At 37.9% G+C, this 26,173-nt stretch overlaps 1 protein-coding gene across 4 annotated transcripts in view; it reads left to right on the top strand.

The window, feature by feature from the left end:
- Window positions 1-26,173, top strand: part of DOK7 (docking protein 7) — a 68,443-nt gene that overhangs the window by 16,595 nt on the left and 25,675 nt on the right. For all 4 annotated transcript variants that reach the window (XM_049797912.1, XM_049797914.1, XM_049797915.1 and 1 more), the window contains 3 exons: window positions 1,832-1,951; window positions 9,742-9,849; window positions 12,554-13,416. In XM_049797912.1, coding sequence (XP_049653869.1) covers window positions 1,832-1,951; window positions 9,742-9,849; window positions 12,554-13,416 — 1,091 coding nt within the window. The remainder of the gene's footprint in view (window positions 1-1,831; window positions 1,952-9,741; window positions 9,850-12,553; window positions 13,417-26,173) is intronic.

The raw sequence follows: 26,173 nt of genomic DNA, 5'->3' as shown, positions 1-26,173 counted from the left end.
GCCAGGGTGTGTGTATGTGCCATGAGGAAACATGGCATAAACATGTTTTTGAAAAACAGTAATAGAAAACAGTACTATAGAAGTGTGGAGTTAAGTAGGCTTTACTCTGGTTTATGTTTCATGAGCTAGTGTGTGTCCATCTTCTCTGTTGCTTAAACATAGCTTAGTGTTTTAATATTTCTCTATCCTGAGTCTCAAGTAATATATTTGAGACCTTGTACTCTAGAAATGATTGGCAATCCAGCCCTTAAGTATAAATTTAACTTCTACCAGTGAGTGAATGCTAATTCCAGTTGAATTTATAGCAGTTCACCAAATGAAATAAACTGTACCAGAAACAGGATTTCTGTTTCTTTGGCTGAAGAAGTTTTGATCAGTGAGATCTGAAGAGGAACAAATGTGGTGGAGTGACAGATCAAGTTACAAAGATGCTGCTAACAATGTTGTCTTGAATAGATTTAAGCAGAGCAGGCAGACACTTAGATGTGATGTAAATTGAGAATGACAAAAGTGTATGGACCAGTATATGCTTTTCCTAGAGTGATCAGTTGACTACTTGCTGGCTATATCTAATTTACTAAAATAGTTAATTTGGTTTGCAGTCCACTCCTTATCCCCTTTGTTTGAATTCCATAGCCCTTTGTCAAGAGTCAAAAGTGGATCCATTGCTTAAGTGAAACGTGAATATACTGTTGGATATGACAGGGCATATGTGTGGAAAGTGGTGGTGATGCAGACATTCTGGTCAAGACGAGCTCTGCTGCTTTGAGTATAATTGGCAAAAATACATATCCAACTCAGAATTGGCTAGAGACATACAGAAGTCAAACTTAAGTCCAGATTAGGGGCCCAAGTCCCCAGGAAAGTAATATGCAAACCCCTACTGCAGGTCTAAGATTTGTTATTGTGGTTTTCTAGTGTGCATGGCTCTGGTGAACTGGTAGCACTTCTTCAAGACCTATATATTAATTTAATCTCCTTTTATGTCTGGTTACTGTATTTTTTTTTCCTGAAATCACTGGTTACCGGGGTGGTCTTTTGCCTGATGTTTTAAGATCATAATTTTTTTTTTTCCTGATGTGAGTAATATTTGGACTGATAATTCTCAGATAAAATGTTCTATGGAGCACTTCTGGTCTTGTGTGTTGTCCATGTAGCCATATATCATGCAGCTCAGAACTTGTTTGTTTATTTAGTGATTCTCCTTCTAATTTTGCTTGGGGCTATTCTTAATGAGTGGAAAGCAAAATATCAGAATAGAGCAAAGGGTAAAGATCTGATGACAACCTATGGAGTTGTGTTACGTTCTGTTAATAATAGACCATAGGACTTAGTCTAGGAAAATTTATACTATAATCTAGCATTATAACCAAATCCTAATTCATTGGGATATAAAAAGCTGCTCTTGGTTAAAATTGGGTAGAAGTAGAATTAACTTAGTTCATTTTGATGAAGACACTTTCAGTATCCCTGCCACGTGCATAGCTAAGATTTGATCTACAAAATTTTAGGGGCAAATAAGAATAAAACACTCAGACAGCTGTTCAGAATATAGCTTGTATTTTGGCATTGCTCTAAGTGCCTGAATCTCAGGGAATTAGCATAAATGATGAGGTAGCTATTGAATTTATGTGTATGTTTGTGATATAGTGGGTGTGTGCTGACCTGAATTTTTTCTTCTTATTTCTCTCTGGAGAATGTGTCTTGTTGATTTCTTTTCGTGGCTTGCACTTAGTACTCCTTTGATTGCTATATTATAAATAGCTTCAGCTAAATATATTTTTAATGTGTCCAGGTGCAAAACTCATATTTATGTTGTGCTTTCTTGCAGGGGCTGGTGTTTTTTTCCTTTCTTGTGCTGAAGGAGAGCAGATCAGCTTTCTTTTCGACTGTATCGTCCGTGGCATCTCCCCGACGAAAGGCCCTTTTGGTTTGCGTCCAGTCCTACCAGGTTAATATAGGAAGTATAGAGTAACTGAGCAAAGTAGGAACTTGTCATGTCTAGCACTTATTGCTGTGACTGTAAGAACAGCTTGCAGACACTAAGGGTGTAGAAAGTGCAAAGTGGTTTTCATTCTGAAATGTCACAGTACAGATTTATCAGTTGAATGTACCCAGTTTTCCTCTGCTGCTCTGGCTCATTCATATTTCTGGTGATATTGCTAACTTTAGCCTTCTTTTATTTAACAGTACTAAAATGTGGCAATTTGAATTGAAAGGAACCCTAACCTTTAGTTTTAATCTTATACAGTTCAACTTGAATCCATGTCTGCATTACTATTTTGATAGTTCAATGGAAAACTAACTTCTGGGGCATTTTGAGTTCATCCAAAACACTTAGAACTAAGTCTTGCCAAACAGAAAACTTTGTTAGACCTCCACACCACACTTCAATTTTGCAGCTTGAGCTTCTTTTCTGATGTGCAAGGATTAAGTTCCTTTTCCTATTTCATAGTAAATGCTGCATGCACTGTAATGTTGAGAGACGAAATTAGACGGCCTCATAGTAAGCCCTGTTGCCTTTTGACTTTAGCAGACGAAGAAATATAATATTGAGTTGGAATGACTGTGTCAAACAGGGCAAGAGTGTGGAAATGAGATTGCAGAAAAATATCTGTGAATTGTCAGTGGGATATAGTGGGAAGAGGTTGCAAGAATGATGAAGGATGAGGTGGGATTTGTGGGAAATACAGATCAGTTTCTGTTTAAGTGTTAGGCAGATAATAGGTGTTTGACAGGGTTTTATTGCCGTTATAAGATTAAGATAATTGCAGGAAGGAAATGTGATAGAAAAGATTAGATCTGAATGCGAAACTTGTGAAAATAAATTATTAGAAGTTAGTTAAGGTAAATGCAGTAGACATAAGGCTCAGTTTATCTCTTCTTTCCCATAGCTGTAAATAAAGTAAATAAAATAATCAAGCAGAATAGTGGGCAGTAAAACCTCATTCTTCTTATAAGATGATCTGTGTTTGCATTCAACTAAGTGGAGTGTTAAAAAAAATCCCAAACAACAAAAAAATAACTACAGAACCCCCCAAAATAGTGCCAATACTTAAAGCTTTTCTATTGAAGGCATATTTTCTGCATATCTAAAACTGTATTACGCATACACAGCTCCTAAATCATTAATCTAACAATAATTTATGTCCAGAAAAATTAAGCCTACAAGTAACTATTCTGTTGTCTTTTTGAAAAATAATTGTTGGGGTGTTTGTTTGGTTTTTTGTTTGTTTGTTTTAAATTTTAATTTTAGATGTCACATTCTTCGAAAAATCTTTTTTTAGAGGCATGTAGAAGTAAATCTACTTTCGCATCCTAGTTATCAACTCTGGCATTTGTGGGTTGTTGTACATAGCGCATTCCCTTCCCTCCTTCAAGAGCTTTGACCTCACTGAAATGTGTAAAGTGGATGTGGAATATCCTAGGGAATCATTTGGTGATTTTTGTAAGGGAAGACATTTTTTCTGAAGTCCTTTTCATTTGTCTTCTGTGCTTGATGGACTTGCCGCTAAAATGAGGTGAAGATGTACTCAACCACTCAATTTCACCTTGTTTCCCTGGGCAGGGGCAGTGTTCTGTAGGGAACTGTGCTCACATTCTTTGCAGTCTCTTCTGCAGTCCTTTTCCAAGCTATTTTGACCCCTCTAACTTACATTTCCCTGTATCTCTACTCTTGTCTCTTCCAGTTTGTCGTCACCCCCTATGTACACATCCCTTCATAGAAAATTTTTATTTTTTTATATTCTTCTTCATTTATTATCCCATGCAGAATCTTGCACAGACCTGTTTAAGGCATATGCACTGGCATGTGCAATACCAGTGATTCATCCATAACCTAATTTTCCTTATCAAGTATGCTGTTACACAGAATATACTGTATTGCTGGAAAAGGTCAAGTCTCTACCAGCTGCTTAAAGTATCTGGCAAGAGTATTGAAATTCGCTCAACCTTTTGAAAGGGTTAGTTATTAAATAGATTAATCATCTGCACACCTCAGGTAACTAGATCTAAACTTCCAGATTGGGGATTCTACCAAGAAACATCTAGTTAATGTTTTTCATATTTACTGCAGTGCAGAATGCTACACAGCCTCAACTGTGCTTTAGATATGCAATGTTCTGCTTTTGTGTAATTTAAAAGCTTTGTTGGGAAGCTTCTGTCCACAGTTTGCTATTTGAATTTGGCTTCTTGCTGTTGCCAGTAGCTTTCCAACTTCAACATGAAATGTGCTTCAATAACTCTTGGGTATTTTCAAGAAAGAAAACACACAAAGGGCACCTGTACAGGGAAAAGAACGTAATGTGGTGAAAAAATGTCACATTGACAGTGTTCTTGGACACCAACGTCCACAGCACAAATATAATCTAAAGATGTTATGCAGTCACCATCTGCTTAGTATGTCTTTGGAAAAAGGGAAATGAATGAAGCCAGTAGCTTCATGTACAAATATCTCAACCATATGGTTAAATGGAGTGCTGAGATACTGGCATGAAATTATTAGGAAATGGTAGAGACTGGTTTGAAGAGGACTGGGAAATGACCGGTTTCCTTACTTTTCCTTGCCATAGTGATTCTTTAAACAAATGTAAAATGCCCAGTATCCAAAATGAGTTAAACTGCATGTGCAAGGGATATGTGCTCAAGTATAATATTCACATCTTTTCAGAGCTGTAGTTCAAGAAAATATACCTTACTTCCTTAAAACCTTGCTGCTCTTATAGATAAATGATTAGTGTATGTATTTTATTATGTCATCTATAAAATATGTAATGAAAATGCAGTGCAGTGGAGCTCATAAACTTGACTGACCTTTGCAAGGTATCAAAATCTGGTCTCATGTCTTATAGATGACCTGCTTTGAGCAGCAGGTTAGACTAGAGAACTCCTGACATCCCTTTCAACCTGAATTATTCTGTGGCTTTTTGGAACTGTGTATCAAATGAATATGAATATTCTCATGATAAAAATAATTCTATTGTGTGTACATCCAAAATAAAATGGAAAAGAAAAAGAATATTCGATGTTTTACAGTTTACTACTATGTGGTACTTATTTTGGGAGTCCATTAATTCTGCAAAACTGTACCAAAATACTCCTATTGGTAGCTCCATTAGCAGATTGGAGGCTTTGATTTCTTAGAGGTTGCATGATCAGGTCTCAAATTTAAGACATATGGCATTGAGGGGCAATGCAAAGGTAGTGCAGTGTTTTAAATAAAGGACTCAAATGAGTGACAGGATGTCTTTGGATGGCTTGTTTTCCCCAGCTACTAGTTGGAAGATAATTGCTGTAATTGGCTACTTGCATAGTACCCCCCCCCCCCTTTTTTTTTTCTTAAGTAGGTATTTAGAAAACAGACCAGAGAATTTTATGTTCTTTTCTTGACAGAAGTCTAGGTATTTACATAGTAATTAATCACTGATTGCATGGTTTGTAATCTATACTGAATTTGCATGCATATTATTTGAGAAATGTTTGTTTATCAGGTGTGTGTTGAATTCCTTCTTTTCACTAGCAAGATTCATCTTGAACATCAAACATAAACACAGCAAAGGCCCAACAGCCAATCAGTGATGTCTTTGATCAGTGGGTAGATCAATACTCTCTAAATCTGGCTAAGGCTATGCGACAGTCTAGTCCTGCAGGCTGGAAAGACCCCAAACGTAATGTTGATAGTCTTGATGCTCTCTTTTAATTTTGGAAGCTTTTTCAGGCTGCTTTGTGACTGACTGGAGAGTGTGCAGTGCTGCTTGCTGAGGATCTATCTGATGCTTTTTCTTTTTGTTGAAGCTTGATACACCTTTGGCCATTGCAAGACAGCTCTGTGGCTGCCTTCTGCAGTATCTGTACCAAGTGGATCCTCCTCAAACTTTTAGGACATCTTTTCATTCCTCCAGACATCTTACAAGGTGTGGAGATGTTAGCATGAAGGTGAGGGTCCAGGCCTGATTTGCAAATATGCCTACAGTTACAAAGGAAGAAAGGAGAGATGTTCAGCGTAATTTATCTAACTTTGTTTAATGAAGTAATTAACCAATGTTGCATTTTAAAGATGCATATAATCAAGCATATCTTAGGTAGCTGCTGACTTAACTTGATACAATACATTTTTTCCTGACAGGTGCTTACTGAACAACCCTGGAGCTTTGAATTACTGTGACACTTTATTCGTATGTTACCAAAGTACTCAAAATCTCCCACGATGAGCAGCTGATGTGGCTTTAATGAATATCCACCAACGTAATATAAAAATAAAATCTCCATCGAGGCATTTTTAGTCTTGCCAAATTTGATGTAATCCTTCCCCTTTGCCCTAAAGCAGCATTTAAGAATTCAGTGATTGCCTCACACAAAAGGCTTTTCTTCATAGTAAGGGATCCATTTTTTGTTTGGAAAATGATAAAATACTTTCTTATTTGAAGGACCTGAGTGACTCTAACTGCCTAGATTCCATGGGAGTAAATCACATTATAGGATACATTTGCTAAGAGTTTGGGAAATTAAGGTACTAATTGCTCTTAGAGTTGTTGGAGCTCCTGTAGGATGTTGTGTGGGCAGAGCTGTCTGAACCTCCTTGGATAGCTGTCTCAGTACTGGTCATGCTGCTTCTGTCCTACTGAGTTAGTAATATGGCAAATTACTATACAGTTATTTAAAGTCTTTGTATTGTGCATGCACAAGGTATGGGATGATGCCGACAAATCCAACTTTATTGTTGAAAAAACCCTTGTTTTTATCATTGTTTTTAGGCCATGTTTCTACACTCATATGACAGGAACTCATAGGTTATGCCCTCCGTAAGGACTGGTCTCTAAAAGGTAGCTGCCAGTGACTTCACTCTTTAGTCTGACTTTGTAGCAAAACATCCCAATTAGTGCTTGGTAGTCTGTAACTAAAAATACTGGTATAAGAATCTGCTGCTTCTGGGGAATAGTATTGTGTGTGTTTTCCATAGAAGTCTTGCTTATTAGCAGAAAAGATTAAAGGCAAGACAAAGACTTCAGTAAGAGTGATGGACAATTATTTTTAATATCTGCCTGAGACTTGAAGTCTATGTATGTTTGGCAGGTTTTGAAACTATTTCTCTAGATATTTCCTAGTACTTGCTGAGAAAGGGTTCTTCTAATCAATTGTCCACAAAACTGGGCAATGAAGAGGTCACAGCACATAACTATGAACCCAATTTTATACACACCTTTTATACATAGGCAGTCCTTAAGGGGAAGTTTAACCAAAAAATTACCAGTCCTATTGGACAGCCAGTATGCCCAGAGTTTTCATGATATTGGGTGAAACCTGTTGTGTTCTGTAGCTGTGTAGCTGAAAGGAAATTTGGCTTCCAGAAGCAATTGAACATGTGAAATGCAAACTTACCGATTTGCTTCAACTTCCCTCCTACCTCCCCATCTTTTATTTTATTATAGGCCATTTTTGCAAGATCAGTTGTTTAACCAGTTGGGGTTTTTTTTTAATTATATCTTTTGCTGTCTGTAAGAGGGATATCAGTTACTAAAAAACTAATAGTTGTGTATGTGCCCTAGTAACATTCTGAAGATCTATATTTATCAAGTAGTCATATTCTGAGGAAAGTGGAAGGGTCTTTCCTACTGATGGTTCTTTGCTGTGGGAAGGGTTAGTGTCTGTTGCATCTTGGTTTGACTAATTTGCTGATCTGTTATGCCAAGTTTATACTCAAAAGTGCTCGTAGAACATCTTTGTTGAACCTTTTTGGACATAAGGGCATTTAACTAGATACGGCAGAGTAACTGGAGCAGAGGACATTCAAAAATAGATTCAAGCTTGTAATGCTGTGTGCCACTGAGCAGATCCTTGCATAGACCTGTCTGGGTTGCACCATAGGTGCTGGTGGCCAAATCTTGTATCTTCCTTTGGCAGAGGTCCATATGGAAGCATTGGGAGTTTCATTTGAGTAAGTAGTTATGCAGGTTTGAACTAGTACATGCTTAATATGAGTTGTATTGCAGGGGAAATAAGAATGGAGACCTAACAAGATAATCCATACCAAACAGTCCTCTTTTCTATTCTTAAGTTTGGAAGGTGTTAGATGGTGACGTCAAACAACGTTTGAGCTGGGAGACACAGAGGTCACAGACCCTGTTTGTACAGGCATTGTTGTCTTGTCCCTGTTAGAACATCTTTGGTTTCCAACATATGCTGTTATAGAAGGACTGTGTGTGTCTGGCTTGTTCTGCTAATCTTATCCAGGCTGCAGACTGCTAAAGATGGAATTCCCCTCTACATGACAAAGAAAGTTCAGCATTGTCAGTTCTGTTCCTGTGATGTACTTGGATCTATCCAGGGCAGGTCAGAAACTGAATGTGGTTAGGGAGGAGAGATGTGGCAGCTTGTTTCTCAGGTAATTAATAACATAGGGACTCCTGTGGAACTTCAGCTCACCTGACAGTGCTCCTTCCCCTGGCTGTGAGCTTGTTTTGACTGCTGTGTTGACAACATCAAACCCAAGTATTTTAAAACTGAAAGACCTGGGATGAAAATGAATCTTTTCTTTCATCATTTCAACTGTTTTTTATCTTACTAACTCAACCACAGCAATGTATAGCCCTTTAATCCTTTTTTCCCCTCTTACTAAATGATTCAACAATTAAATATTTTTTGTGGTGTGCTACTACTACCCAGTTGATCAGATACACAAAGCAGCAGTTGTGAGGAAGCTGCTCTGTTTTATCTGTTATTAATTACTTTCCCTGTGTAATTAATAAAGGCTACTTAAACTTCTGATTATGAACAAATTAGTGGACCATATCCTTTGCAACTGCTGTACACAACATACTTGTCAGTGCTGTTTGAAGAAATCTGTAAGATTTCTCTTGGGATGATGGTTATGATTACTTCCAACATCTGGTTTTATTGTTGTGCCTGGCTGGAAACAAAATGGTCTAGAGGAAACTGGCCTGTTTTACTGATGAACGTTCTTCCACGTTCTGTGTAACTTTTGGTATTTCTCTTTCTACTGGAATAGAATGAGCCTTCTTCAGTGAAGTAATTTCAGCTGGAATGGCAAGCTCACTATAATGTATGGGGAAAATCCCTGATAGTACATTTTAGGATAGTTTTTACCATTCTAACTTGTCTTGTATTAAACATGAAGGCATGCTTATTTCATCTCTGACTTCTGAACTTAATGACCTTCTGAACATCAAGCTTGAAAACAGTGTATTTGTAAATAGATGATCTGGATTGGAAGTCATCAGATAGTTTAATCACTATGACTCCGAGTTTATGATGTAGATTTTTGAATTTGTAAGATGAAAAATTTGGTCTCTCTTGATGATAAAATTCCCATGAGTTCAGTGAAGTCAGGACACGTTTTACAGGTCACATGTTAGTTTTCAACTCCTCTAGACCTGCTGGTTGCTAATTATCTCTGCAGCTATTGCCTTTGGTGCTGTGCTTTTCAGGGTTCTGTCCCTGGTGGTAACTCTTACAGACATTGGGTATAATCCCTGAAAGCCTTGGACACTTAGAATTCTAACTTATTATGTAGCACTTCTCCAGGATGTGCTTGAAGGCAGATTGTCCCATACATTTTTCTGATCGGCATTTTACCTTCCTGTAGTAGAAGATCAAACATGAGAACCTAAGAATATCTAACGTTCTTATCTAACATAAGAATACGTCTTCTTTTTCTTTACTTCTTTTTATATATTTTCCATGTTTCTTCTTTTTTGTTTATTTATTTTCTGTTTCTTTTTAAAGATCCAAGTACAAATCCAGCCTATTCAGAAGAAAGATTGGCTCATGAAGCTTTGCAATTAGAAAAGCGCTTGAGCTTGCTGTCCCATACAAGTCGCCAGGGCAGTGGAGGTAAGAAGTATCTTTAAGTAAATAAAAATAAGTGGTATTCCTTCCCTCCCAGGCTTTAGAAATGAGAATATGTATATAATTATAAGATGCTGAGTTTAAAAGAAAAATAATAGAGAAACGGTCAAGATATTTGATTTGGCTGCTGTTGCTTGTGGGGCAGTTCTTCAACAGCATTGTCTAAAGTCCATTAACATAGATTGCAGTTTTGCAGCTGAGCAGGGTGAGTTTGGGATCAAACACTATTAACATAGGAAAATCCTTTAGTATGCTGAATCCTACTGAATTTGTGCATGTGCAACTTCAAAAGAACTGTCTGTGTCAAGTTTGATATCTCCTTAAGTACTTGACTGACTCAGGCCTGGGAGATGGACTGACTTATATACTTCACAAATCAGGCTTACAGCAGAGTTTTGTAGGAAAACATAGGACTCTGGTGCTTTGGTTGTAAGATTTATTATTCTTGCTCTTTGTGGTGCTATCTGTACATGTTCCTTCTGGAGTTCTTTATGCATCAAAGTAGAATTGGTGTCTAACACTGGATTTGTAAAAGGGCCTATGCCCTGAACTGCCATTTGAATTGTTTAATAGCAGAAGTTGGATCCTCAAAACATCTGCTTTGCTCTTGGCTCTAAAGCCTACGAGCCTAAAAATGGCCCTTTGAAGATCCTCAGGAGCTTAATTATGTACTTCTATACATGTCAATGGCTACTTTAGTCTTGACACTGCTGAGTACTGTGGTTTGTGACTAAATTCCACCGAGACTTCCTGAGGTTTTTCTTGGTTGGCATATAACTACTAGACTTGACTAGATTGATGAAAAACAAATGCAACTTGATAGAGAAGCATGCCTGTTTTTTTTAATCCAGTCAGTCTGGTTGGAAAACATAGCCCAACTTCATATACATTCTCTGCTTGAGATTACTTAAATTTATGACCTTATTCTCCTAAGAATGTTATAATCCTCAGAGAATGAGGAATCCTCAGGTAAGATTTTGATATTCTGTTATTTAAGTTTTGTATAGGAAAATTAGATATTTGTGTTTATGGGAAATAAAACACCAAGACTGTCCCTGTAGGTTTGATGGAAGGAACATTTGCCTGAATCTGGAGATCTAGGTTCTGCCACTGCCTTGGAGAATGTGTAGCTCTACAAGGTTAGAGCATTTTCTTCAAGACTGTGGAGGGCTTCCCTTCCAGAGTTCTAAAGTGCCTAAAATATTTGTCTAAGAGAAGTGATTTCAAATAAATACAACAATCTTATTTTAAAAATAAAAATAGATGTTTTTGTAAGCAGAATAACTTTTATTTAACAAGTATATTTCTTCTTCCAGACTTGTTGCTAAGAACTACACTAATATTTTTGTAGTTTGTGCCTTCCATCTAGGCAACTGTATAATTTAATCTCAGTAGTTACACTTACACAGGGGTCACAAGACAGTGTTGTGCGATGGGCACTGGGGGAAAAGAAAGAATTAGATTTCACGGGATAAACATTGCTATTTTGTGATAGTATATATAAATACTTACTCCAAGAAGAGCAGGACAATTGTTTTAAACTTCTCCCTCAAAAACTGAGAATAGAAATACCCTAGTAACACCAGAAGCTCAGGTCACAATTTGCAGTAGACCCTTCCCCTTTCTACCCTATTTGGCAACTTATGCCCAAGGTTTAAAATTAATAAAATTAATACCTACAAAATGATCCAACTGTCAGCCTTTGCTTTCACATTGGTTTTATTAAGAAGAAAGAAAATAACATTGTGGAGTGTGTGTGTCACTACAAGAAAGTGGTGTGGTTTTTTTTTTGTTGTTGGTTTTGTGTATGTGTTTGTGTGATGTTTGTGTTTTGTCCTTATGCCCTTATGGCCCTTTCATGCCAATGATTAATTTTTTTCTTCCGTATTCTGTCTTGGATAGCAGTAGTTACCTGTAAAAGTGTCCTTCTTGCAAGTATCAGTGAGAAAAAAAAATTCTTGCAAAATGTGCATAGATGAATCATGGAAGATCTTTTTGTATCTAGATATGTAAACATTTTTATAATACTAATATTCTCACTTTTTTTTTTATAGTGAGGTGTGGTCGTGTGTTGGTATGGATATAATGGAGAAGTACAGTGTAGGAGAGCTCAGAGGAGAGAACAGGACAGTCTTAACTTTGATTTTATTTTTGTTGTCTCTTTAACATTCACTTTGATATCATTCAGATAAGATTTAAATCAAGAAAAAAAGTACAAATAAGATAATAATTTGGTTGATTCAGATCAAATAGAAACATGGAAATGTTTTATGGGGCTTTGGCTTACAGTAACAAGGTTTTCTTCAGAGCAACCTCAGCTATTCTGAGTGTGGGACTTTGATTATTCCCTGTGACATAAGATAGGAGTATCTAAAATAAAACCAATTAGCTGTACAGAAGTAAAATATGGTTGAAAATGGGAGAACTTGGTGCATAAACTCTAAAAAATTTAGCCCTGAATGCATTACGTTCTGCAGCGTGGTAGGTTTATGGTAAGGTAACGTACTATTTGCATTTCGTTTTTCCCATGGGGATAGGAATTATTGCAGGAATTCTGGCTTTCTGACAGGAGTTCCCTTTACGAAAAGCAGATGGAATCTCAGGGTCCTTTCTGTTTGTACATACTTGCCATGTTTCAGTCTGTTAATTGTGTTTTAAACATAGGTTGATGTGTTTTCTTCTTTTCTAGGAGACGACAGAAGTCTTTCAAGCTCGTCTTCAGATACCAGCCACTCAGATGTTAGTGTTGGGAGCAGACTGACAATTTGGCCTGAACAGTCTTCAGCCAGCACTTCTCAAGAGAGTCATGGATTGGCAGCTGCAAAGGGCATTTATCTTGGGGAAGAAAAGACCCTTCCAGAAGGGGCACGTAGCACCACTAAACTGCCTCCAAAGCCCCTCCGATCCAGACAGCTACAGGAAATAGGTCGTCAGAGCTCTTCTGACAGTGGAATAGCTACTGGTAGTCACTCTTCTTACTCTGGAAGCTTCTCTTCCTATGCTGGCAGCTTGGACATTTGCCATGGTGATGAGTTTGGATCATTGCTAAGCTTGCCATTGAACTTTCCTTCGGATCAGAATTTATGTACTTGTCCTCACAGTGAGCCCCAGAGAGGTGCAGGATCAGAGTATCAGGTTCCCAGCTCGCTCAGACATATTTACGATATACCCAGGAGTTTGTTACAGGCAGCTTCTAAAGATGTGCAACCGAAGAGTGCAGATTCCACGCTATCCAAGGACCAGGCCCTGTCACCTCAAGGTGCTAGTGACCCAAAACTGCTACTACCATGGAGGGTACCTGAGCACAGCCAGGACAGAGGGAGGCCTTCATCCTCACTTGCAGAAGGCAGCAAGGACTCAAGTGATGAGACATATGTGGATTTTGTTTCGAGGTGGTCAGACAAAAAGCCACAAGGACAGGTGTCAGACTCCAAAAGTAGTGAGTTGTCACCACCTAGTGGGGCCTCAGCTGACCCCTATGACACATGTAGCCCCCACCTTGGGATGACAAGAGCTCTTTTTTCAGCTTGTCCAATCTGTGGTGGACTAAAGGTAAATACCTAACACTGAGCAGATGCTAACAAGCCTTGCTTAATATAGCATGATTAATTTAAAATGATTTAAGTTGCAGGTCATAAATACTATTATTTCCTTTATAATTTGAACAAGTAATAACTTTTGTGTTGTTTATGCTCAAGTTGAGAGGCTTAGCCCATGGTTTGCTCAAAATCTGTGCCTGATCAAGAAAACACTGAGCAATATAGGCCATCGATCATTACTTTTAAATTGGTCAATTTTGGCTTTGGGTGTATCTGAGTGGCTTACAGTGACAGAGACAGAAGCTTTACAGGCACTGAGAGGGCTGAATTTGTCATATAACAGTAATTTAGCATGAAGGACATTGATCTCTTGTGCTGCTGGTATTTCAAAAGAAGAAAGGAGGGATGTCAAATAGTATGTGCTGCTCTTAAGGTGACCACAGTTTATCTTTTTATTTTATTGATGTTTTTATATTCTTTATCATTGTTTGAGCATGTCTTGCACAAGAAGCCGGATTTGCAAAACTTCTCACTGGGGAAATAGAAGACAGTCAAGTCAGCATGGCAATCCATAGGAGATCAAATAATCCAGTACTATAACTGGCCAATGACAGATACTTTAGAGAAGGTATATAAAAACTCATTAGTGGTCTACTACCAGGACGGTGTATTTGCAGGAAAAATGATTTTTGATCACCAGTCACATAAAGACTTAAAACCTGAGTTATGGAGATTCATAGGCCTTTCTAAACAGATTTGCCAGTATCTGTAACTATGACTTCGATATTCTTATAAATTCTTTTTGAACCCTGCTAAATTCTTGGCTTTTTATGGCAGTAAGCTTTGTACATTAATTGTACATTGCCTGAAGAAAATGTATCTGGTTTTACCCATTCTGGAAGAGACTTTTTTTATGACTGTGTTTGCTAAACTACAAAAAGGTAAAGCTGCTTGTGTTGGTGAGTTGTTGAAAAGCTGGGAAGGTTAGAGGGAATGCTCAAATTAGGGAATGTGTGAAATAGGGATTCAGCAAGAGAGACTTTTGTTTGAGGAATTAAATACTGCCACTGAAGTGTGTACATTTTAGTTGAGCATGTGAGATTACACAATTCACTGCTATGAAAAGGGCTTGAGCATATAGTAAGTTATGAAAGAAAAATTAAAAGATTATAAACTTGAGGGATTATTTTCTTCTCATGAGGTGTTTCATGCATTGGCATCATTGACTGCCTTCACGTCTGAAAACTAGAAAATGTTGTCTGCCCGAGGTGCTTTTATAGCCTCTGTAACAGCATCTTGGGCGTTACTTTGTCATGTACTTGCACCATTTGGGAGGTAGGGAGACACTGGTGTGACAGGCCTTATAAGGTTGTGTCTACATTGATCAGTAGGATCAGTGTTCTTCCAAGACCATCCTTGCCAGCCGTCTGCACCAAAGGCCCTCCTAGCCCTCTAGCCTAATTCTGAAAGCTTGGCTGGATGCAAGGGCCTGAGATTCAGTCTCTCACTTCTGTTCTTTTTGCAGTGCAGGCAGCGGCTTCCTGTGTCTGCTGCCTGTAGTTAGAAGTTGGGAAAATTGCACAAAACTGATTCTTAGAAAAGCTCTGCTTTGGGATCAGAAAGCTCCAAGATGTATTTGTTGTAGGCAGTGAGGAAAGAATTTAAGGTACAGTTCGCTCACATGGTCCAAATGTTTCTGGGTGATGTGAATTGTCAGTTTAGACATGAATTTGTCAGATTTTCCCTGGATATCTGTGGCAGACAAGAAGCTGAAGATGAGTATTCCATTGTATATCTTCAAAACCATTAAAGACTAAATTATGTCACTACTTCTTTAATTGCCTGTTGACCCCAACAACATACACCCCCACATTTTTTATTGCAAAGTGCTGTCAGGTTTCATGCTGTTTCTGGTTGCCCTGAAAATATCAGTTGGCAAGAATGTCAGGGATTGTCAATATTTAAACAAATTTAGTGAGAGAAACACTGGTGCAGCCCTCTTACTAACTCTTGTTTTAGCATGAGATACACACATCTTATCTTTTTTTTTTCAACCCATTTGTAAGCAGTCAGGAAAGAAGTCTCATTAAATGGAATGATTCATGGGTTTGTTTTTACTTCTGAAAGAAAAATTAACCTTTTGATACATTGTCCCAAACTGTCAAGATGAGTTATTTTAGCAATATTTAATGTACGCTGTCTTTGGCTTTTCTCATGATGAATATGGTGAAAGCACAAATCCATATGCTGTAACTAAAAAATAATTCTTATCTTTGTGCTCTAAACAGAATATGCTTAAGATGCAGTTAGGGCCAGGAGGAGTTGATTTATGGATTAATGAAGACACCAGGTTTTCACATTTATTCAAATTCATGTACAAAAGGCTTTAGTGTGCCAGTGTTTGGAGTTCCTTTGCAATTTCAAGTTAAGCTGTTAATTAAATTGTGTTGAAGGTTTTTAAATGCCTACTATTTAAAGTGAGTGAGTGACCTGAGTAGAGGAGAGTCTACAGCAGTAATAAAGGATATAAGCATTGGTTTGTTTTCTGCCCTGTATGTAAACTTTGGCAAATTGAGGTTAGATTTGGACATGTTGTCTGTGTGTCTTGGTTGTTCAGCATGTGAAGAGTTGGAGACAGGTTGCAGGATGAAGACATGCATATGTGGAAGGCATGGTGGCGTTCATGATTGGGATTGACTTGGTTAAGAACCACCTGCTCCACTAATGACAAGGATGATGATGAACATAGGGAGAACATACCGTGGGAAAGTGCCAAGTTTCAAACAGAAAATAGGGCAAGGAAGCCTTTCTGCTTCACTCTGGATGAAGAATAGAACCAGCATGAAGAAAGTCACTAAATATTGCTTCTATTTTTTCTATATTATATTTCATATTAGACATTGGGGATTAATAAGCAAGCATGCAGGGTGTTTTGCTTTCTGTTGTATGTTATTGTAGTGTGCTCAAGATGTCCTTCTCTACAAACTTCACAAGGTGTGCCTTTGCTATGTAATTTTTGCCTAGGTGATTTCAGTGCTGTAGATGATTGCAGAGATATTCTTTGTGTATTGTAAGTATATTTTAAGCTTGGAATGTTGGATTGTTATGGGATTTCTGCGTAAGCTATAGAGATTTATTTATTATTAGACTTTACTTAATACATTTTCAGCTACTTAGCTAATACTAATTTGATGAATAGAATTTCACTGTATGCTTGTTGCTCTGTAACTTCATTTGATGCTATAGTTTGAGAAATTATGTCAACCTTTTTTATAGGGTGTTTTTTTTTTTTACACCACCATTGTTTGTAAATTTTATTAGAAGTCTGAAAAATAAAATTATTTTCCAACTCTTTTTGTCCTTTTCCATCTGACAAGTACTGGTTTTAGTTTTGCTTTGCTTTTTGTCCCCTGACCACCTTCTTCTTGCAAGTTGAATTAATATGGAATGATTATGGCTGTCCCTTCACACTACTTAGTTTTCTATTCAAATCACTGTTGACAGCTTGAAATATGTGTATTAGTAGGAATGACTTTTATGTATGTCTAGCTCAGCCTAAACTCATATTTATGTCAGTGGGAGTTCTTATGTATGTAGAAATATAGTCTTGATTACTGCTTTGGTTGTTAATTTGCCACTATAGAGGAGAAAAGAAAGTGTCAGTTTGTGTGTGTCTGTTATCATCAATTCTGTATTGGTGTTCAGCTATCTACTTTAGTTGCTCATTTAACAATACCAAAACCTCCTTGGTGACAATGGTCCCAAATTAGGAGCTGGTCTACCCAAATCCTCTGCGAGGTATTTGTATAGTTCCTGCAACCACAGTAACTGTATGACTCAAACTTGGAATCTCCCAGCATATCTGTAGTAAGCGGAAATATGGGAATGCTGTGGTCATGATGCAGAAAAGAGGTTAGGGGTTTTGTCAGGTAGCAGGATCCACAGTGCTGAGTGGCTAAGAACCCTTCCCTACATAGAATAGGGAGATCTGGTACCTGCCTTGGGGGGATGTGGATCTCTGTTTAAGTGGAGAGTTGCTTTGATAAGCTGATGGGAAATTTACCTCTTTTAGTCTGTTCTGTAGGAACTGCTTTATTTTGCATTACAACTGTGAGGGAAGGCATGCGCATGCCTGTACTGTGATCCTTGAGCAGGCACTTTACTCAGTTTATTTAATCATGTGGCACCATGTCCCTGCAGGGCTTGTTAATCACATGCAGCCTTTTGTGAGTACAGACTCTCTGAGTAGATCTAGAGCTACTACGAATATCTGTGTTTCCATTGTGCATTGTAGACCAGGGAGAGACTAAGCCTAGAGAAAAGCAAGGCTAATGTGTCCTCAGGCAGAGAAGGGGCTTGAACTCTAAAGAACATCTTGCACTGAAGTCTGTTTTGTGTTCTCGCCTGGACTGATTTAACCAAAGTCATGAACAGCCTGTAACTGGGTTGGGAATATAGCCTTTATCTTCCAAATCCTGTACTTCCCCCTTAACCCTGGATTTAGCTGGTGTGTCTCCTTTCACTGTAGACACTGCTTTTGAAAGTGGTAAAAGAGATGGTCTATAAGGTGTAAACTTGTGTAGTGACATTCAAGAAATAGCAGCCGCAGACTACGTTGTCACATCTATGTAACTGAGAATGTTTTCAATTTTTTTGTCTTTTAATCAGGTACTTTTCTAATGTAGTATTAAAATAGATATTAAAGAAATCACAGTATATCGTTATATACCACTTTAATGTAGCTTTTTTTTTTCTGTTGGAGCCATTACCTCTTTCCCCATGAGACTGAACACCTTATGTGTTTATCCTGTAGCGTGTTTATTTCCCATCTTTCTCTGAAAGTATGGGAACATGATTATTTGTAATTACATGCCTTTTACATCTCTTTTCAAAGATTTTTTTTCTTTTCTTTTACAGTATTGATGTGTGATGCTGTAACATTTTATGCTTCCTCCCACCTTCAGAAAAGCTACAGGCTGTCTAAATTTTCGGTTGAGAAGGATGCATTTGTAAGCTTCTACAGCATTGTTCCTACTTATATTTCTGCTCTAATCTCAGAGCTCTGGGCAGTTAGGCAACACACACACCTTCAAAACTCTAACAGGAACAGTTGGCACCTCAGAGGAATCTGGAAGTCAGTCATCAGTATTATTGACCTGAGTGACAGTGTGTTTGTGAGTCTCATATGCTTTGATGACCATTGATTCTGGGTAATATTGGCTTTTGGCATGAATTAGAAAACTTGCATTTGTGCTCTCTTTGAAGATTTAATTCCAATTGTTTTTCTTTAAGTCCTGACTGTGATACATTAACCTGCAGTGAGGTGCATCTTCCATAACATTTAACACCACTAAATGAGGTGACTGGACTGGACCATAATTTGGCAATCTGGCACTTTACATACATTACTGTTGAGATGTTGCTTATCAGCAGTTCACAGGGGAAGGAAGATTTTTTTTTTTTCTTCTCAGTTTGCCGCTGTTATTTTGTACAATATTATAATGCTTCTTGGCAATAGGCTTCAGTCCCAAGTAATCAAGAAGAGACCCAGCTTCCTTTTACTTTGTTGTTGCTGGTAAGGGCTCATGTGAGTGACATGGCTCTTCCAAAGCTTTGCTTGGAGGATGTCACTTAGTAGGTATGTCTCTAGATTTGAGATAGCACAGTAAAATACAAGACATGCCAACCATACCAGAACTGTGCAGATCTGACTTGCTTTTGGCCCTGTAGGAGGCTGCCTTACCTCTTATCTGAAAAATAATACAGAAGATACTCTCCATCTGTCGTGAAAGAATCCCCACAGCATTTGTGCTAAGAATAAAGGTTCTAATCTGAATTCAGAATAATAAGAATTAAGCTCTTGGCACTTCTTGGGATCAGGCAGTAAGTGGAATAGATAGCCTGTGGTCTGTAATTGGAAAAGAAGTGCCTGCCACAGAAGCACTGCTAAGTGAGATGACATTAATAATGTCAAGAGAAGACAGCATCTTTCCTATATGAGGGAATGTAGACAACATAGCTTAATGGAATTCATTCTTCTGTACTAAATAGAAGTGTTGCTGGATTGCTGTTCTGTCAGAGAACCAGTGAAGATATTGATAAACCACGGTATTGACCTTTTATACTCATCAGAATGAACAAATGGGAAAATCTACTTCCTCCCCTAAATACAATCAAGCTGGATAATAGCTTTTATTATTACTACAACTGATAGCTACTTCTTCCTCTGTTGGGAGCAATAGCTTTTCTGAAGAGAGAGAAAAAAACGTTTTGAAGGAGGAGGAGTCTTACAATAAAAGCTGGAAAAAATTACTCTCTTTGGAATGTAGGATTTGTGGGGGTTGGTTTTTTTTGACCTAGTTGTAAAGAGACTGATCAGATTGCTTGGAACGTGGCCACAATGGGAAAATGGAAAGCTTTTTTTCTAAATAGAAATCCATTTCTTTCTGGAAAAATTCTACAGAATCCTATAAAGTGTTAGCAGACACTTTCTATCTTCATTTTCTAAAAGGGAGAAAGTAGAATTCACCTGCAGAGGAAGAAACCACAAAAAGAGATTAGGAAAGCATGGATTACATTGAGCTGAACTCAGAGGGAAGCAAATAACTCCAGTGGCAGCCTTGGATTAAGTTTCCTAGGTTTGATTCCCATGTGGTTCATCTCTTTCTGGAAGAGCATGAACAAAGTTGCTTTAAAAAACCCTCAGTTCCTTGACTTGCATTTCTGCAAAATGTTTGTAATGTCTACTAACATATTTTTAAGATCATGGATTAAAGAATGCTGTGCAGAAAATACTCTGTTTTGATTAACAGTCACCGATATCAAAGTAATTGCGTGGTTCAGAAGGAACTGGCGAGTATCAGTAGGATAGCAATCATTTGGATGGGATGTCTGGAGGGTTGACAGCAGCTCACTGTGAGTAGATGAGCGAATTGAAAATAGATGCTCGGTGGGGGTGTGACCTTTCCTACCAACCATTTTGACAGAGCCACTTAAAACTGGAAGTATGCAAATTGGAAGGATGAAATGTGTTCCAGCAATATTACACAAACTGTGCTTAAACTTGTCCACAACTCATGACAAGACATGTGATTGGAATTAGTTTTGGTAATTCATGATGCCCAATTACTTCAAGATATCTATGGAAATACCTTCAGTCTGGCTGATAATATCCCATATGGATTTGTAATCAGATTAGAGCCTTAAGGTGTCAGTTGTGTAGAGGTTGTGATGTAGGCAAATTCTTACTGTTTCTATAATTGTGCAACCCTATGCCAAGCTGTATTACTTCGTTCATAAAGAGCAAATACTTTTTTCTAATATTGGCTTAGTAAAGTTAATAATATGGTAACAACACCTTCAAATGGGTAATGTGATTTTGGCATTTGTTAGCAAGAAAATGGCAAGCGTGGCAACAATTTCACTGAATAGAAAATTGTTTATTACCTGCTCCACAAAAAACCCACACTGAAACCAATTTGAGGAATGAATCACTGAAGAATATTTATATGTTCAGAACAGAATGAATACTTCCCATAGGTAGAAGGGTTAGAAAACGTGGGTAATCCATTCTGGTATAGAAATGCCTGCCAAACAGTTTTCAGGATGGACTGTTTTAGTTGCCTTGTGATTTTATGTATTGCTTTATTATGCATAGTTGTGAATGCTTCTGCTGAAATGCTAGGGAACTTGTCTACAGAAGAAAAGAAAGGGAATTCTTTGAAAGTCCACATAGTAGATGGGACTGCCAAATTTACCTCTCATGCAATTGTACAGTCCTGATGAAAATGTCCTGCTGAGGTCAGCAGACGCTTTTTTGCAGATTTCAGGGGGCTTTCCTCTGACATTTTTAAAAGAAGGGCCACTGAAATCAGTGTAATTAAAACACTTGCTTCGTAAGAGAATTGGGCTGTGTGTGAGTTAAAAGAAATAAGGTGGATCTTTGATATCTAAGAGAGACAGATTTCAATCCCCGCCCCATAAGTAGAAGAGTGGGGTTGATTGCTCTGGACCTCAGGAAATACAGAAAGAATCCATACTAAACTTTGATGTTCTTTCCCTGCCTGGTGTAGTCTTGGATGCATTTTACAAACCTGCATGTTATGCTATAAAGCTAGTTGTCTGCTGCAGACTCCTGGCAGGAATTTGTGATGGCAAAGTGCAGATGATGGTGTTTTGGGCACTGTTTCTCTTTAAATAGGAGAGGAATTGCCCACCCCAGGGTGTGCAAGAGATATAAGAAGCTTGAGATTTGGACTGATCTAGGAATTTTGTGTTATGGTTTTATTATTGTGGCTCTGACCAGCTTACCCCAGTCCATCTAGTTGTGTAATATCTGTATCTGGATAATGTTTACTTCCCAAGGCTATTGTCAGGACAGATGGGATGGTGTTTGTACAGTACTTTGGATGTGGACAAGTCAATCCAAGTGCTAAAGATTGTATTAAATGTGATGTTTTTCAGACTATAGTGAGAGACAGAAAGTTGTTTGCCTTTCATGTGAACTGTGGACGGAAAAGGAACTCATTAATAAGAGTTACTAAAGAAGAAATCCACCTGCCAGGATGGAGCAGCTGCTCTACAGTTTGGGTTTTTTTTAAATGCTGGGAACTCTATCACTAGTTTTTATAACTGCAACAAATAGTTCAAAGCCATTTTCTATTTAATGAAAGATCACAGAGCAGTGGCACTGAATACATTATTTCAACAGAATTTTTTTTGTGTGTGTGAAATTGAGCCTGAAGAATGGTGTCTTTCAAGAACTGCAGAGTTACTGGAAAGATGTTATTAATGCAGGAACCTTTACACTCAGTGGATTCAGAAAGTCTACAGCTGAGAGCATGGCAGTTAAAAATCAGTTCTTTCTAAGAATGGGATTAGCCTGAGGGTTGAGCAATCTTTTAGCATTTAGAAAGGAGCATGATACCAAGAACACGCTTGAGGATATGGCTGAAATTCAAGCCAAGTTGTAGCAACAGAGGAAGAAAAGAAAAACTTAATTGTATTACGTTTTCTTCATGTATTCTTTTCTTAAATCCTTATGAAGAGGCATATTGCATCAAATCTTTTTGATGCAATGATTTTTTTATTTTATTTTGTTTTTTATGTCAAAAGCAATTTTGCCTGAATAGGGATTAGGTAAAACTCTGAGCAATTCCCCAGTAAGAGGTGTGAGAGCAGATGACCACAGGGAATTTCTGGAGCAGTTCAAGCTATCTGAGGATCTGCAGTTAAATATTTCAGCTAGTCAATTTTCCCATCTTAAGTAAGTAGATACTTAGCATTGAGTTTCCTTGGTGCTGGCTAAACTCAGCTTGAAGTGTAGGACTTCTGGGTCAGAACCAAGGTGACAAAATGATACCTTAAAGTTACTGCACCTGACCAACTCGGCAAATCTTTTTCAGTGTAAAAAATGCTCTTTAACCCACTTTTTATCAGTTGCACACAATCTTTTCTGTTCTGTTCCTAAATGAGAGTGTGGAGGGAAGGACTTGCTTGAATTCTCGCCATCCTTGCTAGTGCGGTAACATTTTGAATCTCGAAGGCTCGCTTGAAAAACTAATTTGCTTCAGGGAGTAATGTAACCCATGGGTGTAGGACAGATGTGTGGGGAAAAATGTTATGTGGAGCCACTGTTGTTTTTCCATCCACTCTCCTTCAGCTCCAGTTTGATGCATCAATATGTCTGTAAGAACACATAAGTTTTGTGTGTGTGTAAAAGTTGGGCGGGATGGGGATGTTAAGATCAAAACAATCAAAACAAGTGACTGTTAATGTGATCCATGTGATAAATGACAGCCAGGATGGGGTGAGTGAATACCAGTCTTACACAGAGATTCTAGGCTGCAGTAAAGTCCCTTCACGGCATACAAGCTCTGCTTGGTATGTCTTCCTTGGCATTATTTTTTATGTATTTCCATGTTTCCTTTCCTAAAGCAGGGTAGATGAAAGAAAGCCATCCTCGAGACTTTCTCTGAAGCAGTTCAGTCCCACACAAGTCCAAAAGGTAGATGGAAAAGGGGCTTTAAATTTGACTTTGTGCTCCTAAATCTTGTCACATGAGGATATTGGGCTATTCGCAGTATAAACTGCAGCAGCCAGCTGTCAATCAACTGAAATGACTGTTTCAACAGCTGGGAATCAGTAGGACATGAACTCTGGCTGTGTTCCCTCTCCTCTAGCCACATCCTCTGCAGTAGTCTGGATTCTGTGGAATCCTCTGCTAATTCAATGCTGATTGGAAGCAATTTTGAATGTACAAGAAACTTGAGCCTGGAAAATATTAAGGAAATATAAACCTTTTCCAGATCTGGTTTATTACAAGGACAGAGAAGTGCTAAGTGGGCTATATCAGGGTTAGTAACTGTATACTTGAATCCTCTGTAGCACGAGGAAAACATTTCCAGATTAAGTTTGCCAATTCATCTCATTCCTTGAAACGCAAAGTCAAGCAGAACCACACGTGCTATGGAGATAACTGCTATAGAAAGCTTTGGAAAACTACAGAAATAATTATACCTACTAATTCATAGCAGTGCTCTCCGATATAGGAGAAGCCTGTGAGCAGCCCCCATGCATAGTTAAGTATCTGTATCCTTTGAAGCTGTGCAGTTTAATTATAGTTTCATTACCTTTGACAAACCATAATTTCAGTGATGGGCTGCGGATAAAGGAAAACACTTGCCTTAAGATTGCTATTTTGAGCTTTCTCTCCCTTATTTGTCCTTCTGTCCATTTCTTTCTAATAATGATCATTGATTAATAAATTTTTTTGTGGGAGAAATTGAGTAACCTTAGCTGTAAATGTGAGGTTGAAAAAGAAGGAAAATGAATGCAAAGATCATGTTGCAAGGCTTTCATTTTTATTCTTCATAGACTCATAATTAAGCCTACTCTAGTTCTCTCTCTGTGTGGAGCAGGATGCACAGGTTATAACAAGGATTCTTTTCTTCGTGTCTTTATGTGGAATGGGCTGGAAGGAAGGAATCAAATAACTAGACTAATGTAAATTGGCATAGCTCCATCGGCTACAAAACAGGCCCAAGTGTATTTTTAGTGCAAGCACAAGCTAAGCTCACACTGTGGAACAACATTCTTTGGGGGAAGTAGAAGGAGGAAAAGACTTTTCTTAGGGCAGTCCCTAGGTGAATGTGTCAAAATGGTAATTACAGCTTAACATAAAATTTCTCCTTCTCTAAGAATCTGTAGAGGTAGATTTAATTTGTCTTCAACATCTGAGATTTTACTTTGCCAGGTTTTGAAATATTTTCACAGTTGAGCCCTTCTTTATTTATTGTTTGTCACTGTAACTGTAGAGTTGTAGTTAAACTCTTTATTTGCAGAAAAGAATCCCTTTTCTTTATGGATAGATGACTTGGATTTTAAATCTTGCTGCAAGCAGAAAACTTGAGTAGAAGGGATACTTATGCACTTTGGAATTAATTTTCTGTTAATCAAACTTTTTGACAAGAAAAGTTGTGATAAGTTAGGATAATTCTCAGTGCAGTGGCATAAGAGGTATGGCTCACTGAAAAGTGTAAAATATCTCTTATGCATGTTGGTTGAAGCATCCCCTTTCCTCATCAGAGAAGGAATGTCTCAGTGTCAAGAAATGAATGAGTTATCGGACCTTTTGTCTTACATGTCTCTTCTGGTGTAAATTTGCCATAAATTGCTCCTTTGCTAATCAAGAGAGCAAGGCTATTTGAATCCCTTTGTAAGTGTGTGCATATGTGTATATGTTAATGATTGTTCTTTTAATTTGAGTCTCTCCAAGCTTCCGGCTAAACAGTACTTTTGTATTGACTTTTAAAATCTTGAAATGGGCTAATGCTCCTACTGCAGTAGAACTCTGTTGTTTCTACTGGGATGTGCTATTCTAAGAAAATGTAGAACACCACCTCCCATTTGTCAAGCCCTCCTAATTTCACAGGTATTTCTGTAGTACTGAGATACAGTTAGTCTTGTGAACTTCAAAATATAAACGAAATGGATCATGTGAGGTGTTGGATCCAGTCTATGTGCACTTTGCCTCTCCTGTTTCTTTTACATGCTGAGCAAGAAGAATGAGATGAGAACACCACACTGCTTATTATCTGCACAGTAGAGTCAAGTCTGCTGTTATTCATACCTGTTTGGGCCCCGTCTGAGCCTCATTTTCAGTGGTATGGTAGTTTTGCTGGAGTCTCTGCCTTCTTGATGCAGAATGAGTGGAAATTAACAGATCTATTGTACAAGGAAGCTCAGACTAGCAAATGTGGGGAAACTAAGTGTATTTTAAATATCAAATATTCTTGTAGTAGTGTAATGCTACCCCCTATTGGAAATTTGAATATATGGAATATAAACCAGAACCCATGGAACTGAAGCCTCTTTGACTTCGTGTACATTACTTTGTTTCCATTGGACTTGATAGGACTTTAGAAGTGCCATTCTCCATTAAAAAAAAAAAAAAAAAAAAAAAAGAAAAAGAAAAAGATTTTTTTGGCATAAATAGGAAAGATGTTTTCTCCCCAGTTACCAGAACTGAATTCAGTTTAAAATAATCTTCTTTTATGTTAAAATGCAGCTGTAGGCACAGATGCCTGCAATTTTACTGTCTTTCTATAAGAATACAAATAGATAACCTATGTTGATTTTTATTGTTCATAAACATCTATATATTCATAAAGGCCTTACCACTTCTAAAAGAAACACATCCTGTCTTTTTGCATAGCTACAGCTACTGTATACGCTGTTACTCAGCTGTATCCTGAGTAACAGCACTTGTG

Source organism: Accipiter gentilis, chromosome 3, assembly GCF_929443795.1.
Source record: "Accipiter gentilis chromosome 3, bAccGen1.1, whole genome shotgun sequence".
Taxonomy (NCBI): Eukaryota; Metazoa; Chordata; class Aves; order Accipitriformes; family Accipitridae; genus Astur; species Astur gentilis.
The sequence above is the reverse complement of the archived record's forward strand: the minus strand, read 5'-3'. Positions and strand labels throughout refer to the sequence as shown.